This window comes from Myxocyprinus asiaticus, chromosome 34, assembly GCF_019703515.2.
Source record: "Myxocyprinus asiaticus isolate MX2 ecotype Aquarium Trade chromosome 34, UBuf_Myxa_2, whole genome shotgun sequence".
NCBI lineage: Eukaryota > Metazoa > Chordata > Actinopteri > Cypriniformes > Catostomidae > Myxocyprinus > Myxocyprinus asiaticus.
Genome location: NC_059377.1, coordinates 5,772,477 through 5,794,294, shown reverse-complemented (window position 1 = coordinate 5,794,294; position 21,818 = coordinate 5,772,477). Strand labels below are relative to the sequence as shown.

The following is a 21,818-nucleotide window of genomic DNA, read 5'->3' as shown; positions in this document are numbered from 1 at the left end:
CCAATCATAACAGTGGCTGTTTACGTTGAAGTTTAAATGAGGCGCTGAGGCCAAAACCAAGCGTTTCAGACAGAGGGCCAGAGACAGGGTGGAAAATTATCATATATTACAAAATTATGATTTTTTTAATTAAAAAAACAAACAAAAAAAAAACAAACGAACAAAACAAAACAAAAATAAGTTACTAACATTATCAGTGGACCTCGGGGAAGATAATAAAACTTTATTAAAAAAGTCAATTTCATGACTCCTTTAAAAACATTTTTTTAAGTGATATCTTATTTAATGGCTTTTCAGCAAAAGTTAAACAGTAAAACAACTACGACACACAGCAATTTATGGAACGGCAAAAATATAACATAAAAAATATAAAATCTGTCTGTATGTCTGCTTGTCTGTCTGTCTATCTATCTATCTATATGAAAAAATAGAAAATAATTCCATACATGTAAAATTGATGAGCTTAGATAATAAGCACACACATTTATAACACAATTTATCCTGAGACAGATAATAAGGCTTTGATATAAGGTATTGAAGCATTAACTTATCTAAGTTTTCTGTAAAACTGAATTGGAGTGGCATTTTATCAGAATGTTGAACTATTTTTTTTTTTTTAATAAAAGATTGATTAAATTATCTGAAATGTACTAGTCACTGTAGTATGGATGTACTATAGTACAGTTCATAACATAAAGCATTCTAAGGTTGGAGGAACACAAATGGCTCTACAGTGACATCTAATGACAAACTGAGAGTTTCCCGTATAACCTTGGCTTTATATTTTTCAAACTTTATATTTGGTTTTATAAATGAGTCATACAAGCAAGTCAAGTTTTTCTTTCATATGTTTTTTTGAATGATGTTGCTTTGATATTTATATTATGTTACCATTAATCCTAATACAACTTAACTATCTGCAGTTGTGGCCAAAAATATTGGCACCCTTGGTAAATATGAGCAAAGAAGGCTGTAAAAAATATGTATTTATTGTTTATCGTTTTGATATTTCATTCGAAATATTCACAAAAATATAACCTTTAATTGAAGTAAACTAATTGAAATATTTTTTTCCAAAACACATTTGCCACAATTTTTTGCACCCCTAGAAATTCTTATGAGTAAAATATATATTTTAAATTTTTAGTACACCTGGGTGACTAGGCACATGAAATTGTTTAGCCATGACTTTCTGTTTCACAGGGGTATAAATTTGAGGTAACACACATGCCAAATTCCCTTAATCGTCCATCACAATGAGTAAGAGCAAAGAATAAAGTTATGATGTGCTGCAAAATGTTGTTGAGCTTCACAAAATGGGAAGTGGCTATAAGAAAATAGCCAAAGCACTGAAAATGCCCATTTCCACATTCAGGGCAATAATTAACAAGTTCCAATCAACTGGAGATGTTTAGAATTGGCCTGGAAGAGGATGTGTGTCTATTTTGTCTCCACGCACAGTGAGGAGGATGGTTAAGTGGCCAAAGAATCTCCAAGGATCACAGCTGGAGAATTACAAAAATTAGTTGGATCTTGGGGTCTGAAATTCTCCAAAACTACAATCATATATCACAAACAAGTTGTTTTGGAGGGTTTAAAGAAAAAAACATCTGCTCTCATCCAATAACAAACTCAAGCATCTTCATTTTGCCAGACACTACTGGAATTTCAAATGGGACCGGGTTCTATGGTCACATGAAAGAAAAATAGAGCTTTTTGTCAGCAAACGCCAGGGATGGGTTTGGCACACACAGAGAGGTGGCCATATGAAAAAGAAACTCATGCCCACGGTTAAATATGGTGGTGGATCTATAACGTTGTGGGGCTGTTTTTATTCTGGCATCATGGACTCTATCAAATACCAACAGATACTGAATCAAAACCTGACTGCCTCTGCCAGAAAGCTTAAAACGGGCCCTGGTTGGATCTTCCAGTAAGACAATGATCCAAAATAAACATCAAAATCAACACAAAAATGGTTCACTGACCACAAAATCAAGGTTCTGCATGGCCATCCTAGTCCCCTGACCTGAACCCCATAGAAAACCTGTTAGGTTGAAGTGAAGAGGACAGTCCACTAGCGTGGACCTCTGAATATGAAGGATCTGGAGAGATTCTGTATGGAGGAATGATCTCAGATCCCTTGCCATGTGTTCTCCAACCTCATTAGGCATTATAGGAGAAGAATCAGAGCTGTTATCTTGGCAAAGGAAGGTTGCACAAAGTATTGAATAAAAGGGTGCCAATAATTGTGCCACGCATATATTAGAGAAAAATATTTGTTTTTGGATAAAACTTGTGTTGTGTTTGCAATAGTTTTATATCCATTAGAGGATATATTTTCGTGAATATTTTGAATGAAAGATCAAAAGGATAAACAGTAAAGACATTTGTTACAGCTTTCTTTGCTCATATTTACCAAGGGTGCCAATATTTTTGGCCACAACTGTATATATCATGCTATTTTAAATGTTGTGAGTGTGAGAATAAGTCATCTTTCATAATATGTCTTGATGTTTTTTTGAGATCATCTGATTTTGTTTAGAAGTGGTCAAGAGACTCTGTCCAATAAAACTCAGTAAAGTAATTTATAAAATTCCATTTTAAAAATACATTAAATTCATAAATACACAATGAAATGAGAAAAACATAACTAAAACAGACAATACAAAATGCATTTAGAGCCCACTTGAAAGTTAAAATAGTTAACCTGAAATAGTTATTATTTGACTGCAAAATACATTACTGTCAATAATAGCCTTAATTAATACAAAGAAATTAAGATGCTTCTCCACTGAATATGTTTGCAATGACATCATATAATTATGACAGGACACAAGTGCATTTTGTGCATATTTTATCAAATAAAATAAAAACAAAGTAAACATAGCCAAAGTAACCAGACTCTTAAAACAATCTTGTAAAATAAGTTCATATTACTATTTTATCATCTGTGATAATACTCTATCCTGTCTGTTATCATGAGTGACTCCCTTAAATAATAACACAAGGAAGAGATCTTTCTCTCTCTCTATCCGAATACAGCACAACAGGAGGAACAACCTACTGACATCGTCCTATATCTGAAGCAACCAACACCACAAGAACAACTGAACATCAACCAGAGCTGTTCATCTTCTAGGCTTGACCACATTCTAGACTAGTTCTTGCAAATGCACGAGTGTTTAATTTGTTGGCCAAAAATGATTTACTGACCATCACATACAATAATGAAAAACACATGTCTTATAGTATAAATGCATATAAAAACATACATTTGTACAGTAGGATTTATATTAAGATTTACAGTATAGGATAGAGGTTTATTTTTTCATGTAGTGCTTTGTATTTGGAAAACATGTTGGAAAAAGTCTTGGTTAAATTGTTTCATGCTGTAACACAAAATGTGAAAATGTCCATCGTGTGCTGGATTTTATTGGCACTGTATATATATATATATATATATATATCATTTTATTAAATTCATACATAATAAAATGTATTCATTTTACACACACCGCATACCACACACAGACACAGATATATGTGCATGTGCAGAGGCCGGCCTATGTGACAGGCAAGGCAGGCAATTGCCTGGGGCCCCAAGCTGGGAAAGCCGCCCCCACCCCACCCCACAGCAATGACACTTCAAACCAATGACTGGCAATGCTTAGTAGACTAGAATGAAATTCTAATCTACCAAAATCTCCATAGAGGACCCCAATTCTTTAGCTATGATCAAATTCAAGTAAGAGTGTGATGCAGGCATCATGAAGAGGACGTCCGATGTACTAATCTGGGAGTCAAAAGAGATAAAAAGAAAGAGGAGGAGAAGAAGAAGCATGAGAGTGCTGACTTGTACAGAATCTTTAATATTTACTAAAGTATCCCTTCTCACGAAAAGATTGCCAAAGGCCGCGCGAGTCATGATGAGTATTGTTTACATTCACTGCATGTTATTCTCTATAATATTCTTATTTAATCGCGACAAAATATAGCTACATCATTAGAAAGGCGTAATCTCCAGCTTTGATATTTCACCACTGTATTATGATAGAAATGTTACAGTGAGAGTAATTCCTTAATTTACATCAGGAGTACACATCTGACATGCAAAATCAAAACGAGAGTTACTGACATAAACATGAAATAAAGACACACATGCCCACATTGCTGAAGGGCCCATTTTATTTTTTGCCTAGGGCCCCCAGTGTCCCTAGTATCACCTCTGTGCATGTGTGTATGGTGTGTGTAAAAAGTAGATTGTAGACAAGAAAATATACAGTACATAGATTAGCTACATAATACATCTACATAACTACTGTAGTTGAACCAAGCAAAAATTATTCAGGTTATTCAGACAAACTTAGTCCCAGTGACTTGAATCAGAGTCCTTCCAAAAATGAAAATTCTGTCATTATTTGTTCACCCTCATGTCGTTCCAAACCTGTACAGTATGTTAGGCACAATGTTCACACTGTTATTTTCCATACAATGAAAATGAAAGGGGACAGACGCTGTCGAGCTCCAGTATGTACAAAAAAAGAACAATAAAAGTAGTCCATATGATTCATGTACTATAAGCATATGTAACTGTAAGTCTTCTGATCCAAATCGATAGCTACAGTATGTGTGAGGAACAGACCGAAATGTTATTCAGTCATATATCTCCCCCTCAACTGTGGCTCGGTCAGTGATGTAACGCCTGTTATTTTGTCAGGATCTATTAAGTTCTTCAAAAATCCATTAAAACGCAATTAACTCAAATAATTTCTTGAGTACACCTCTACTATGAGGAACACGTTTTCAATTTCTGAATTTCTGATATTTTTATGGGGAACAAAGTGATGTGGCGTAACCATTCGGAGAAAGGGGGAAAAAATTATAAAAGTTTCATTAAAAGCTGAAGTTTTTTGAGAAAAAAAGAAAAAAGTAGTTTGGAATATTCTTTGATTTTTATTTATTAAAAAAAAATAAATAAATAAAAAAAAAGAAGAAGAAGAAGCAGTGAATTTTTTTTTTGTTTTAAAATATTATTCACATTTAAAACCTTTTGTCCACCAAATCAAAGTCAGGTGGTGTAACCAACACACGACAACAAAATAAAAAAATAAAACAGAAGACACCTTAAGACTCTCATGAATGTGCGTGAAGTTTTAAAAAATATCAGATATTTTGACATTTTTATGAAAACATTAAAATGAAGTTATCATTAGAAAACTTTTTGATATTTTTGTGACTTAAAATTCATGATATATATATATATATATATATATATATATATATATATATATATATATATATATATATATACATATATAAAGTATTTTCCCTTAAAAAAAACTTTTTTTTTAAATTAATGATTAAGTTGTTCAAGGTTATTATTTTATTATCAATATTATATTAATTATTTTATTAAGCTCAAAGTGCAAAAAAAGTATTATAATACCTTTTATTTGATGATTACACCACTTGATATTTTTAAGGGATTAAATAATTTTTTCTTTTAATAGAAAATGCTATTTTTGTTTTCCAAAAATGTATGAAACCAACATGGACACAAATGATTTAAATTTCTACAAACATCATACATGTGTTTTAACCCTGTAAAGCCTGACATATGAAATTACTGTCAGAAAATCAAAATGTTTTGACATTAAACTGTTTTAGTACCATTAGACAAACTATAAAATGAAAATAAAATAAATAAAAATAAATAAAAATGCACGTTCATATTTGATACATTAGGCTTTAAAGGTCATTATCCTCCTGAGGCCCAGCAATTATCAAATTATCATTATCAAATACAATATGAATAAAACTGTCTTTTTTCAATAAACAATTTTTATCATATGTATTTTGTGCCCCAAACACTATATTGACATTTAAAAAAGGGAAATTGTAAAACTTTTTTCGCTGGGTCTCAGGGACTTATGGTAAGATGACATCGTAATAACATGTAAAATAATGAGATTTTTATAATGACAGAGCAGACTGCATATATGAAAATACACAGAAAAAATTGTTCACACTTTAAATATTTCATATAAAAAGTACATGTCAGAATTTTCAAAGCTCTGAGATTTTTTTTTGTTGTTGTTGTGGGCATGAATGGAATGTAATGGTGATTGAGAGATATACCTCAAAAGCCTGTTGAGTCATATTTGATACATGGATTTCAACAGGCTTTTTCAACAAAATAATATACAAACATTTAGCCAAGCACAAGTTGCTTATATTCAGCAAATACTCATTTTAAAATATCAGTAATAATATAATAATTACTGTCACTTTTACTTTATTAAAATCAGCAAAGATTTCACATCGAAAAAAGTGCATGCAATACAAAAGCATACATTGTTGGAAACATTTTTTAAAATATTTTTACATCAAGAAGTGCCCGGAAACATCCACTAAGTGGCAGCTGACATCTAGTACACATTTTTATTATGTTGATGCACAGGCTTTAGAAAATAGCGTATCAAAATTTGATACAGGCGGTGTTATAGGGTTAAACTAGGTTTTTTAAGATTTCTAATTTTTATCACTGCGGACAACCTTATTTGTCAACTGGCAATTTATTCAAACATGGCAGATAAAAGTTTAATGACAATATTGCCAAATTGCATGGGTTGCCATGTGTCTTTTAACCCAACGTGCCAGGTTTCGAATATGCTATTTTCAGTGAAAAACAAATTTTGGTCTGAATATGGTGCATAAGACATGAATTTTATGATATTTTATGATTCTTTTTGTCATTTTGGGGGTTCAAGAACATTACTCCCCATTCACTTTCATTGTATGGAAAAGAGAAATGTGAACCTTCTTTTTTATCACACAGGTTTGGAAAGATAGGAAGGCTAGTAAATGATTACAGAATGTTAATTTCTGGGTTATCTATTCCTTTAACTCTTAGTGTTCATGGACGTTATTGAACTGTCTGCTGATTGTGGTTTCTTAGGACTACGAGAATGCTTTCTCTGCTTTGCTTGAGAGATACTCTTCCAAGTCGTCATGGGAACACTTGGAACCACCCTGCTTTTCAATACAACCTCCGTAGGAACCACCTGCTGGACCTGCTCCTTGTCTTCGTCAGAGGAAGTGTCAGAACCTTTTGAACTCATCTCCACGGACGGCTCCGTAAACACTATCAGATGATTTCTACGATAAGGAACTTCTCCTGGAGGACTCCCTTCAGCCCCTTTCTCCGTCTTCAGCACTGTGACCCTCATCTGAGCCACACTGTGATTCAGAGATGTACTTCTGAGGAGCATATTGGAACGTGGCTGGACCATCTGGATTCCTCCTATAGGAATGGTGAGGCTAAGATTGGGAATTGTCGCTTGGGGCTGGGAGTGCAAAGGCAGGTGGCTTAACACTCGCTGGCCTGCCCTGGGCTGCAGGTTCCTGGAGAGACGGCCGTGTGGTGGAGGCCAAGATTGTGCCATGTTCATCCTTCTCTGAGGACTATGTGTCTTCTCCTGGAGGGAAGCCAGAAAAACAGTTTTGAGGGAAATCATGTTGTGGTTTGCTGGATATTGTAGTATACAGGGTAGTGCCCAAATTCAGAACTGAATTTAGAATGCCAATTGCATTTTTGATTTTTAATGTACTAGGTACATTATTTTGACAGTACTGAACTCAAACTCTGGTGCATTTTGGGCTGCCGCCTGCAATTTTTCACCATTCACACATACTGTGGACTACATTGCGTAAAATTGGTATAATTTTTTTCAGAACACCCCCCAAATAAAAAAAAGACTCCAATTATTCATAATAAATATCGTATATGCTTACAATCTTATGGTGAACCGATATATATATAAATATATGGGTGATTCTATAATTGTGGGTACATTTGTCATTTCAAAAAGTTAAGGAAAAAAAAAACTGTTCACTAACAAAAATTCTTTCCAGTATCTTATTGAAAACATATTACATTTTAATAATTCAGTGCTTGCCAAACACAAGTTACTTCCTTTTTTTACTTTTAACGAAAAAACAGATTTATTTATAGTATCGTTTGTCAACTCTGTTACAGACAAATTAGGCAATGTGTAGAAATAATAAAACATAACAGGAAAAATCCTTCTTGTTCCATTAGACAAACAGTCCTTACATTCCAACACTTGAAACTGAGATAATATTTCATCTATGCATACATTAAAAATGAAAAAAATACCTATGTCTTCACAGAACCGTCTGCTAGGAGCAAATATTTTTCATCTAAAAATGTATTATATACAATATCCAGTAAAAACATTTTTTTGTTGAAATATTATAAGGGTGCCAAAATACATCAATAATGTTTATGAGATTTTAAACAATAACTTAATAATTTTTTGTGAAAATAGTTCATAAACAGAGTTGACCCTTTAAGGAACAGAACTGATCAAAGTAACAGAATTGACTAAGGGGGGTACAAACCCCCTGCCCCCCAAACCCCCTCCTTGCCCCCCTGCACAACCATGGAAAAATATATTTAGGGTAACAAAAACAATTAACAATTCCATCAATGTAATAATAGAATTAGGAGCAAACATTCTAAGAGAACTATCATTCAAACATCAAAAAGCCCTGTCTTCACAAAAATGGCATAGAAATAGAATCATGTATGATCTGAATGCCTGTACTGAAAATTCCTGTGCTCATTCTGGTGAAATACTGGCCCATATTTCCTTCTGTATTTCAACATGTCGTGATGCAACCTTGGTTGGGGATGGAATTAATCTTATAATATCCTCATGAGGATACCACAACACATCATCTCGTGTTGGCCAGAAGAAATGGTTCCTTCCTATGTTATGCATACACTTGATCAGTTTCACTGATTTCGAGGATGGTTCCAGGATTGATGTCATTATCATATTTCAGGACACACCAATGTCCAACAACATCTTGACACTCCCAATGGATTTCCACCTCTTGCTCTTCACTTGCTCTAAGAGGCTCAACTGCAAAATTGAAGGTTTTTGTATGGTGGCACTGGCACACCAATTTTTGCTTTGTGGAGCAGAAGCAGCTCACATCACGATAAATTAGCTGGCCAGGTGAGACCGTTATCATTTGATGCATCTGCATTCTTAAGGGCACAACAGGAAGTACTTTTGGCATTTCCTCAACTGCATTGTTGATTGGGTCTTCCTCAATGTAGAAGAGCTTCACTGATGTCTCTGCATCCAATAAGGCATGAAACAACTTCTGAGCATTAGGGATATCACTCCCACAATTCACTAATCCATCAGCAGTATGTTTGAGCAATCCACCAACTCCATCTGGAGCGCCCTTGCCATGACTAGCCTCAAAAAAATTCCTTGTTCCAGCCATGAAGCCACGCCGGTGCAGTTCAGTACTGAATAGTAAATAATTACCCTTTTGCCGGTATTGAGTACACGGCCCATGGCTAAAAAAGTGAATGACTGATACTGAGGGATGGAATATTTTGAGATGATCAAGGATTGGGGAGAGGTGAGCCCATATAGCAGCAGGACCTTTTTCCTTGGAGGATGAAATGGAGCAGAAACACATGTGGTCCTCTGCCCCACTCATGTGAACTTCACCTGTGTGTAATGTTGCCTGCTGTTGTGAGGAGGCAAAATGCACTGACTGAATCTCTGATGCATATTTGCATGCATCATTTTCAGAGAAATCCACATGAATCAGACACTCATGTGATTTCATTTTTTTATTCAGTTCACAATAGTGCCTGAACTGGTTTCTCATGCAAAAAAGATGCCTCTTAAAGGAAACCAATTGACTGTGGAACAAGTCAAGCATCTCTCCTAAGGAACTTTCAAGTTCCTTTTTGACTGTGACCCTAACAGGCACATTCTCTGCTGTGTCATCTTTTGTTTTCTTCCTCCTCTCTCCCATTTCAGTTGTCCACTGTGTGTATGAAACCCTGGCCTCAGGGTCATAGTTAGGGTTTACTTGAAACTCCTTTCTTTTGCAGTCACTGCATTCTCCATACATACATTATTTTGTGTCAATGCTGCAGCATGTTGACTCCACGATGCTCTCCAAGCTGGTGGTCCCAACCACTTTAAGAAGATGTAGCTTCACAACAACGAATGCCATGTTCTCATGAACTTTACATAAGCATGTCTCCCTGTCTGTATTGGTTGGAGTTACCACCCAGAATGGACGCATGCAGCAGAACAAGGAGTAGCAAATGTGGGTACTTGGATTTTCAAGCAGGAATCGTTTGTGTAGATTTCTGACCTGATCATTTAAGAGGCGCTTCTGCTTCTTCTGTTTCATTCTTGTAATTGTTTGACGTTTGCCTGCAGTCAAACGACTGACATCATCTCTATTGAAGAAAGTGCACACTCTATCTTGTAACTTTATCCTCTTAGATGTGTATTTCTTTCTTTTGTAGGCAAGTCTTTTATTGCTGATCTTTTCCTAAACCTCTTCCTCGATAATCCAAGAGTTTCCTGAACCTTTGTCTGGAACTTGTGTTTCTGTACGATTCTACCGGACACAGTTCTACCGAAAATAATTTGTCTGGATCTCTCTGATGTGAATTTTTTATATTTTCCTTTGAGGGTGTCTACAAGAACATGGTGGTAGTTAAGGGTTTTCCTGACATTATCAGAGACATGGACTAACATCCAACTAACTTCTTGGTCTTACTTTTAGGAGAAAGTCCATCTATTTTCAGTCTCTCATAAAGTTTGCAGTACATGTCAGTCTTTTTAAACTGCATTTTCAGTGCCTCTTTTAACTTCTCTATCTCTCTGTACAGTTTTGAGGTCCTTCGCTGTACTCTCCTTCGTCCTGATCTCCGCCTGAAAATATATTTTAATTTTTTCATTACTCAATAAAAGGCATATTGAGCGCTTACTCAATACTTATATAGTACTTATATATTAGCAGCTAATATTTGTTTTCTGTTCTAAAGTGTCACAAAAACAGCACAACACTTTCTACCCTACACCTTCTCATTAAACACACATGTTCCATCAACTTTCAGTGCCCTTAGCTGTATGTACCAACATCCACCACAGTGTCTACCAACCTCACTTCATGTTTTTGTAGGCCTCTAGGACTGGGGTGACTGTAAGGGCTCTGAACTCTGTGGTGTGCTTAGTAGTTCTCTATGCTGCGCTCTTCTGGCTCTACTTGCAGCCTGTGCCTCCCTCCAGTTTCTCTGTTGTCTTCTTCTCTCTCTTTGTGTTATGTCTGCAACCAATCTGACTCTCCCTATCTCTTTGTTGCGCCTCCATCTTTCCCTGTCTTTGCTAAGTTCTCTGCTCTTCTATCTGGGTTGGCATCACGCCTCGCCCGATACCTCCTCTGCTTCTCAGCAGCTGAGAGTGGCATATCTAAAGCAGACATGTGTATGATGTATTGTGATTGTAGCATTTCCATCACACAAACACACACACTCTCTCCCCCCACTACCTCACATGAACAATCATGAACACACACACACACTCTTACCTCTCTCTCACACACACTACCCTCTTTCTCTCTCACACACACACTACCTCACATGAAAAATCATAAACACACTCTTACCTCTCTCTCTCTCTCTCTCTCTCTCTCTCTCTCACACACACACACGCACTCACACACACACACTCACACACACTCCCCTCTACCTCACATGAACACACATACACTCTTACCTCTCTCTCTCTCTCTCTCTCACACACACACACACACACACACACACACACACACACACAGAGAGAAAACACTCTCTCTCTCACTCTCCCACACACACAAACATGACTGTCAATTCTGTTACATACTGTCAATATTGTTACTCTACCTTGGTAACAGAGTTTGATGGCAACAGAATTGACAATTTTAAACTTTTTAGCCAAAAACTCCACTTGCTAGCATAAATGCTAAGAGCACATGGCACTAATGAAATCATGATTAAAAGACTTTTAAACAATTTTTGCATCACCAAGTGCAATGCAAAACGTCGGATGCAGTGGTGTAAAGCACGCCGCCACTGGACTCTAGAGCAGTGGAGACGCGTTCTCTGGAGTGACTAATCACGCTTCTCCATCTGGCAATCTGATGGACGAGTCTGGGTTTGGCGGTTGCCAGGAGAACGGTACTTGTCTGAGTGCATTGTGCCAACTGTGAAGTCTGGTGGAGGGGGGATTATGGTGTGGGGTTGTTTTTCAGGAGCTGGGCTTGGCCTCTTAGTTCCAGTGAAAGGAACTCTGAATGCTTCAGCATACCAAGAGATTTTGGACAATTCCATGCTCCCAACTTTGGGGATGGCCCCTTCCTGTTCCAACATGACTGCGCACCAGTGCACAAAGCAAGGTCCATAAAGACATGGATGAGCGAGTTTGGTGTGGAAGAACTTGACTGGCCTGCACAGAGTCCTGACCTCAACCCGACAGAGCACCTTTGGGATGAATTAGAGCGAAGACTGCGAGCCAGGCCTTCTCGTCCAATATCAGTGTCTGACCTCACAAATGCGTTTCTGGAAGAATGGTCAAAAATTCCCATAAACACACTCCTAAACCTTGTGGAAAGCCTTCCCAGAAGAGTTGAAGCTGTTATAGCTGCAAAGGGTGGGCCGACGTCATATTAAACCCTATGAATTAAGAATGGGATGTCACTTAAGTTCATATGCGTCTAAAGGCAGATGAGCGAATACTTTTGGCAATATAGTGTATAAATATATATATATATATATATATATATATATATATATATATATATATATACAGGTGCATCTCAATAAATTAGAATGTCATGGAAAAGTTCATTTATTTCAGTAATTCAACTCAAATTGTGAAACTCGTGTATTAAATAAATTCAATGCACACAGACTGAAGTAGTTTAAGTCTTTGGTTCTTTTAATTGTGATGATTTTGGCTCACATTTAACAAAAACCCACCAATTCACTATCTCAAAAAATTAGAATATGGTGACATGCCAATCAGCTAATCAACTCAAAACACCTGCAAAGGTTTCCTGAGCCTTCAAAATGGTCTCTCAATTTGGTTCACTAGGCTACACAATCATGGGGAAGACTGCTGATCTGACAGTTGTCCAGAAGACAATCATTGACACCCTTCACAAGGAGGGTAAGCCACAAACATTCATTGCCAAAGAAGCTGGCTGTTCACAGAGTGCTGTATCCAAGCATGTTAACAGAAAGTTGAGTGGAAGGAAAAAGTGTGGAAGAAAATGATGCACAACCAACCGAGAGAACCGCAGCCTTATGAGGATTGTCAAGCAAAATCGATTCAAGAATTTGGGTGAACTTCACAAGGAATGGACTGAGGCTGGGGTCAAGGCATCAAGAGCCACCACACACAGACGTGTCAAGGAATTTGGCTACAGTTGTCATATTCCTCTTGTTAAGCCACTCCTGAACCACAGACAACGTCAGAGGCGTCTTACCTGGGCTAAGGAGAAGAAGAACTGGACTGTTGCCCAGTGGTCCAACGTCCTCTTTTCAGATGAGAGCAAGTTTTGTATTTCATTTGGAAACCAAGGTCCTAGAGTCTGGAGGAAGGGTGGAGAAGCTCATAGCCCAAGTTGATGGAAGTCCAGTGTTAAGTTTCCACAGTCTGTGATGATTTGGGGTGCAATGTCATCTGCTGGTGTTGGTCCATTGTGGTTTTTGAAAACCAAAGTCACTGCACCCGTTTACCAAGAAATTTTGGAGCACTTCATGCTTCCTTCTGCTGACCAGCTTTTTAAAGATGCTGATTTCATTTTCCAGCAGGATTTGGCACCTGCCCACACTGCCAAATGCACCAAAAGTTGGTTAAATGACCATGGTGTTGGTGTGCTTGACTGGCCAGCAAACTCACCAGACCTGAACCCCATAGAGAATCTATGGGGTATTGTCAAGAGGAAAATGAGAAACAAGAGACCAAAAAATGCAGATGAGCTGAAGGCCACTGTCAAAGAAACCTGGGCTTCCATACCACCTCAGCAGTGCCACAAACTGATCACCTCCATGCCACGCCGAATTGAGGCAGTAATTAAAGCAAAAGGAGCCCCTACCAAGTATTGAGTACATATACAGTAAATGAACATACTTTCCAGAAGGCCAACAATTCACTAAAAATGTTTTTTTTATTGGTCTTATGATGTATTCTAATTTGTTGAGATAGTGAATTGGTGGGTTTTTGTTAAATGTGAGCCAAAATCATCACAATTAAAAGAACCAAAGACTTAAACTACTTCAGTCTGTGTGCATTGAATTTATTTAATACACGAGTTTCACAATTTTAGTTGAATATACACATATATTATATATATTTTTATTTTTTATTTTTTTTGGTCCTAACTTTGTAAGCATGTAATTCTGGTTCTGTTCACACTATCTACCTTTAATAAAATCTTATTTTTTTTCCACTGGATGGCAGCAAGTACTAGAAAAAATACTTTTTTCACCTTCCATCACAAAATGCAGATCTGAAATATAGGTGCCGCATTTTAGCCCTCACAGATGTGCTCGTTCATAGACATTCAGTCTTATTTTCAGTTTAAGCACCATCCTTGTTGCTTCATAGAATATCTTGGCCTCTGAGTGGACTAGAAGCTCAGTCTAAGTGTCATTAGAAATCTGAGATTCTCCTCTTTGCATTGATATATAACATTTTATCATCAATAGCCAATAACATTTTTTTCTGGTGATTTGTTTAGCAGGTTTTTCCAGCTGGACTGCATATTTTGTTCTGGACATAAGATATAACATAGGATATAACACTGAATTATTCAGCCAAGCAAGCCACAGACAAGTAAAAAATGTCTAATTTTGTAGAAAACTGCCTAAGGTAAAAGCAGATATAAAGTTTTTGGCTACTTGGGGCTTACACCTGCATTGTTCGGCACATAAATAAGACATTTGTATTCACTTAGTGATTTTTTTGACAATCTTTCGTACTGTGGTATTAGGGCACAAAATGACCTATACAGTCACATTTCTGAGAATGAGAGCTTTCATTTGATATATGACTTGTCCATTTAAGTGCTATGTGAAAGTCTTTTATATTCACATTAATATTTCTAGTTGATGGTTTTTTCATCGCAGATATTTTCAGCCCTTATTTTGTTATTGTATGTAAAATAAATGCAAAATTGATTGTATTCTGTGAAAGGTTCAGATTCTAAGCTTTCAAATGATACCCTATATGTCTGACTTATATATCCAGGGACTTTAACGTTTTAAGCGTAAACTTATTTTACAATATTACACCCCCCTATGGACTGCCCGCATGTCCATAGAGTTTAAGGGGTTAAGATAAATATGTCTAATCAGTTGAGAAAATTTTTCTACCCATCAGGGAATAAATTGCCATAATTAGTCAAAATTATTTATGTTTTGTCACATCACAGAGTGTGCTGTTGAGTAATAAACTAATGATATTTCATGACACAATCACACATTGAAGAAAAAAATATATCTGAAAATCAGACAAAAAGATAAAGGTACAACACTGTGTACTTCTTTCATGAGGGAATAAACTACAATCTCATGAATTATTGCGATTACTTAAAATTAAAAACAGAGGAAAAATATAAAACTATTGATTTAAAGTTGTTAAGTATAGAAACAATATATCTGTATATTATGTTTATTGCAAAATATTCAGTTGTATGCAACTATACAAGTAGTTTGAGTGTGTAGGGAGACCAATGATATATTTTTTATTTTAAATGAAGCAGTTCAACAGAAGCATATACAATCTCAGAGTTCATGGTAGGTATGTCTTTAAAGGTTTTTAAGTCATCGTTAAAAATGACTTCCTGTAAAAATGAATGGGATTTTTACTTTTGGAACCAATTCCACCTTTTAAGCCCAAAGTATACTTCGGTCAGATGCGAACACTAGGCGTCTGCGTACAAGATGCGTGATGCAAATTTCATCATCAGCAGAGTGCTTGAGCACTGAAAGCGCAAGGCCCGTTTTTTCAAACCGTGTGTACTCTAAACGCGCAGTATGCACATGCATCTGGAATTATTTGCACTAGTAAGTGGGTCCACAAGGTGGCAACACTCACAGTTGAGGCGTTGCTGTCATGAAGAAGTGCTAGAAGATGACGTAATCGCCACTAAACTATAGGAGACGAATGTGGAAACAACAATAGTGGATGTGCAAGTCAAGAGTGTGCATGTGAGGAGGTCAGGAGATACCTGCAATTTGTATAACTTGAGTCTGAAGGAATGTAAAGACATCTTTATGGGTCTACACTCTTGAAGATAAACAGTCCAGTCTCTCATAGCAATCGTAGCGGGCATGCGCCAATGCATGTGTATGCGCGCACAGTCAAATTAAGTATACTTGGAAAGGCTAGCGTTCAACTGTTCGCAGATACTAAGCATTCGTGTCAAAACCGAAGTATACTTTGGGCTTTATCATTCCAATTCAATATCCTGTGAAGCATGACCAATCCAATAAAAAATTGCAAAAAATGGAAACAGTTCTAAAATGTTACATTTTGCTCAACCCTAGTAGTATCACCATTAGAGCAGACATAATCTTACTCTATAAAAGGGGTCTACAGCCCCTTCAGGGTCAGCCAATTTTTTTTAAACTCAAAACAATGAAATAAATAAATAAATAAATAAAATATTAATTAAACAAAACTATAACATCAAGTTAACTTCAACCAATGTTAAAGTTAAGCAGCTAAAAACTAGGGCTAATATGGTACTATATGCATGTTTTGAAAGGCCAGGCATAAAACACAACACTCAATTTAATACAATATGTCTTTTTTTCCATCTCCCTATCCACTAAGGAGTCCTTGGCCTGAAAAAGCATGAAGACCCCTGTTCTAGGGGAAAGGACGTTATTTCTAAACAGTGTGGTAAGTCTTGTTTTTGGCTACAGTGTTGGACAGCTGAAGATAGTCCTGGTTCATCCCAAATTTGTCTTTCAGACAGGAGATGGCTTCTATTTCTAATAAAGTTGTGCTACTAAAACAACACATGGTGTGCTTTCGGCATCCGGAAATTTATTTTGGAGATTTATTTTGGATATATTTGGCTGTCTTGTTTTCAAATGAATTGCTTTTTGTGCACAAATTAAAAACATCTTTCTATGTGGACCAAGACAAATTTAGACAAAAAAAAAAAAAAAAAAAAAGAAAGCACCTCCATATTTATCTATCAAGATTAGAAATCCACAATTTACATACTATTCAAAGACAGCTAGATAGTCGGTAAAAGTGAGCAAAACAGAATGTTCTGTAAGCAGCTTCATGGCCCATTCTCACAGAATGGTGTCATTTGAGTCCCTGTGATTTACTATTTCTTATATACTTACTACTACTTAACAGCTTTCTACTTTTATATATATATATATCATATCAGACATCGTGTTTAAGACAGTCAAAGATGTGTTTTGACCACAAGGCCCAAACAGAAGTACATTTTTATTAAATCAGCTTTTTCACATTTATACATATCTATATTGGCTTCGTCAACTCAATATTTCAGCTGTATTATGGGGGAAAAAATCTAAATGATCAGTTTGCAGAATTTTTGTTTCTTGGCACTAAGTACAAAAATACTGACTGTGAATAATACTGGTGCAATGCCACATGCTTGTTAAAAGAACATTCCTGGTTTAAGTTGAGCTCAGTCGAGAGCATTTGTGGCATAATGTTGATTACCACAAAAAATTATTTCGATTCGTTCCTCAAAAAAAAAAAAAAAAAGGAAAAACCTGAGTTCCAGTGAGGCACTAACAATGGAAGTGAATGGGGGTCAATCCGTAAACGTTAACAAACTCACTATTTTAAAAGTATAGCCACAAGGCGTCAACAATATGCATGTTAACATGATTTAAGTGTGATAAAATCACTTACTAACCTTTTCTGTGTAAAGTTTAGCCAATTTTACAACTTTGTTGCCATGACGATGTAATATCAACAAACCTTAAAACACTAAATGACGATTTAATAAATTCACTTCCATTGTATGTGCCTCACTGTAAACTCGATTTTTATTTTTTGAAGAAAAGGAAGGACGAGTCGAAATTATTTTATTGGGTAGTGAACATTATGCCACAAAAGCTTTCGATTGAGCTTTACTTGTGTTAAACCCAGAATATTACTTTAAGGCCGTTATTAACCATTTTTGCTTTGACCTTGTAATATTCAACCCCAAAACATTTTGAATGTAACAGGGTTGAACAGTCGTTGAACAAAACAAGTTTTTCAAGAGAAATTGTGCTTTTTTTAATAATGTGTGATTTATTACAAGGCTCACCGAGTGATATTACCAACTTTAAATTATAAGTATACTAATTAGGGATTTCCTGATACCATTTTTTTGAGAACAAGTATACAGATATAGAGTTCTGATACAGAGTTCGATACTTTTTTTTTTGTTTTTTTAATTTTCGGAACTCCATATCAACAGATTATTTCAATTTTATAATCAAAATGGTGTTTAAATAAATGAATTAAATAAAACTTTAATCAAATGAAAATAACAATTAATTTTCAACATAATATTGTATTATTTTTTTATCAAATGAAATGCTTATATACAGAACCTCACAGCACAATCCAAAATACAGCATTGGAGTTATATTTTGTCAAATAAAGTGCTGCATAACAGAGCATCACAGATGTGAGATATTGCTTAAATATAATACAATTACTATTGATTTATTATTATTATTATTAGTAGTAGTAGTAGTAGTAGTAGTAATACAGTGAATATTACATAACTTTACAATAATGATATATTTGTCATACTTTGTTCATTTAAATTAAGCTTTTATTTTGATAGCTTTTATTTTGAAGTCTTTCTGTGTGATGGCGGTAGCTTTTCAGTCTGGAAAACTTGATTGCTACATTACTCAATGTGATTATTAAACTGCAAAAGTCTGCTATATAACTAAATTTATCTCACTCTCCCACTGATCATCTGATTCAGTGCCGACCGTGCACCCTCACGACCTGGCCATGCACCCTCATGGCCCGGCCATGCCCTCCTCCTCGTCACAATATAGTAGTACATTTTTAAATTCAAAAGTTGTATGTGTTAATATTAGTTAATTCACTATGAACTAACATTAACTAACGTGCTAATTAATAAATAATAAATGCTCTAAAAAATATATAGTTCATTGTTACTTCATGATACCTAATGCATTCACTAATGTTAACGAATGGAACCTAATTGTAAAGTGTTACCAGAAAAACTCGTTTTTGCCTGTGAAAAGGAATAATCAGCCATAAATAGTTTAATAGAAAATAAGAACGCTCACCAGTTTAGTCTTGGGTTTCAGTCTGTTGGGTGAGGCCTTTGTTAAATCTCTGGGTCTGTCAACTTGGTACTGAATAGTCACACTGGCTCCAACAGTCAAGGCAAATGGACAACTTGGCGATGAAGGATGTATGGGGGAAAGGGCTCTGATGGGAGACACACGTCTCTCAGTAAACGCTGAAGTAGGACAACTTATAGGAGACAGTGAGGACTGACAAGAAGATGGAGAAAGACTAAGTCTGGGAGAGGGACAGCATAAAGGGGACAGCTCTCGTCCTGGAGACTGTGGCAAAACAGGGGACATTTGTAGACCCGGAGAGAGGCTACGGATTGGGGACGAGCATCTCCCTGTGGTGGGTTCCAGATGTGGAAGTGTTACTATGGACTTTGTGGTCTTGGGTGAGGCAGCTTCTCTGTGGTGTCCTGGCCTCCTTGGACTCAAACTGTCAGGGACTGTGGGATTCTGCTCCCAGCCCGGGTTGGAGAGGCCCGAAAGCTCACGGGAATCGTGATTGTCACTGGAGAGACGTCTGCTCACAGAGGACGCAGAGGAGCGAGAGGTCTGTTCATCACCCTCATCATAATCTTCAGTCTCCTCAAGGTCGCTCTCCTCAGCATCAGAGAACTGATGCTCCACCACCACCTCTGTCTCAAAGAAAAGTTGTCCTCTGTCTCCTACAGAAAGAGAGCAATTGTGTTAGACTAAGCAAATTTAAAACAAAGAAAAGTTATGATGTGAAATGAAGAAATCTTGAAGATTCTGCCCTATTTCTAGATCACTAATCAAATGTAAGCAAATTTGCAACATTGAGCATTTTATGTCATTAAAGTAAAACAGGGACATACCAAATAAATTCTTTCAATTGGACTTAATAATGAATATTATACACACATATATATATATATATATATATATATATATATATATATATATATATATATATATATATATACAGGTGCATCTCAATAAATTAGAATGTCGTGGAAAAGTTCATTTATTTCAGTAATTCAACTCAAATTGTGAAACTCGTGTATTAAATAAATTCAATGCACACAGACTGAAGTAGTTTAAGTCTTTGGTTCTTTTAATTGTGATGATTTTGGCTCACATTTAACAAAAACCCACCAATTCACTATCTCAAAAAATTAGAATATGGTGACATGCCAATCAGCTAATCAACTCAAAACACATGCAAAGGTTTCCTGAGCCTTCAAAATGGTCTCTCAGTTTGGTTCACTAGGCTACACAATCATGGGGAAGACTGCTGATCTGACAGTTGTCCAGAAGACAATCATTGACACCCTTCACAAGGAGGGTAAGCCACAAACATTCATTGCCAAAGAAGCTGGCTGTTCACAGAGTGCTGTATCCAAGCATGTTAACAGAAAGTTGAGTGGAAGGAAAAAGTGTGGAAGAAAAAGATGCACAACCAACCGAGAGAACCGCAGCCTTATGATTGTCAAGCAAAATCATTCAAGAATTTGGGTGAACTTCACAAGGAATGGACTGAGGCTGGGGTCAAGGCATCAAGAGCCACCACACACAGACATGTCAAGGAATTTGGCTACAGTTGTCGTATTCCTCTTGTTAAGCCACTCCTGAACCACAGACAACGTCAGAGGCGTCTTACCTGGGCTAAGGAGAAGAAGAACTGGACTGTTGCCCAGTGGTCCAAAGTCCTCCTTTCAGATGAGAGCAAGTTTTGTATTTCATTTGGAAACCAAGGTCCTAGAGTCTGGAGGAAGGGTGGAGAAGCTCATAGCCCAAGTTGCTTGAAGTCCAGTGTTAAGTTTCCACAGTCTGTGATGATTTGGGGTGCAATGTCATCTGCTGGTGTTGGTCCATTGTGTTTTTTGAAAACTAAAGTCACTGCACCCATTTACCAAGAAATTTTGGAGCACTTCATGCTTCCTTCTGCTGACCAGCTTTTTAAAGATGCTGATTTCATTTTCCAGCAGGATTTGGCACCTGCCCACACTGCCAAAAGCACCAAAAGTTGGTTAAATGACCATGGTGTTGGTGTGCTTGACTGGCCAGCAAACTCACCAGACCTGAACCCCATAGAGAATCTATGGGGTATTGTCAAGAGGAAAATGAGAAACAAGAGACCAAAAAATGCAGATGAGCTGAAGGCCACTGTCAAAGAAACCTGGGCTTCCATACCACCACAGCAGTGCCACAAACTGATCACCTCCATGCCACGCCGAATTGAGGCAGTAATTAAAGCAAAAGGAGCCCCTACCAAGTATTGAGTACATATACAGTAAATGAACATACTTTCCAGAAGGCCAACAATTCACTAAAAATGTTTTTTTTATTGGTCTTATGATGTATTCTAATTTTTTGAGATAGTGAATTGGTGGGTTTTTGTTAAATGTGAGCCAAAATCATCACAATTAAAAGAACCAAAGACTTAAACTACTTCAGTCTGTGTGCACTGAATTTATTTAATACACAAGTTTCACAATTTGAGTTGAATTACTGAAATAAATGAACTTTTCCACGACATTCTAATTTATTGAGATGCACCTGTATATATATATATATATACACACAGTACTGTGCAAAAGTCTTAGGCACATAAGATGTTTCACAA

The 21,818-nt window shown here is 36.4% G+C and overlaps 1 protein-coding gene across 1 annotated transcript in view; it reads right to left on the bottom strand.

The window, feature by feature from the left end:
• Nucleotides 1-5,357: 5,357 nt before the first annotated feature.
• LOC127425689 (transcription factor HIVEP3-like) overlaps nucleotides 5,358-21,818 on the bottom strand; it is a 40,292-nt gene continuing 23,831 nt past the window's right edge. The window contains exons 5-6 of the mRNA XM_051671909.1: nucleotides 19,223-19,896; nucleotides 5,358-7,481 (exon numbers count right to left, since the gene is read on the bottom strand). Coding sequence (XP_051527869.1) covers nucleotides 6,906-7,481; nucleotides 19,223-19,896 — 1,250 coding nt within the window. The 3' untranslated portion in view covers nucleotides 5,358-6,905. The remainder of the gene's footprint in view (nucleotides 7,482-19,222; nucleotides 19,897-21,818) is intronic.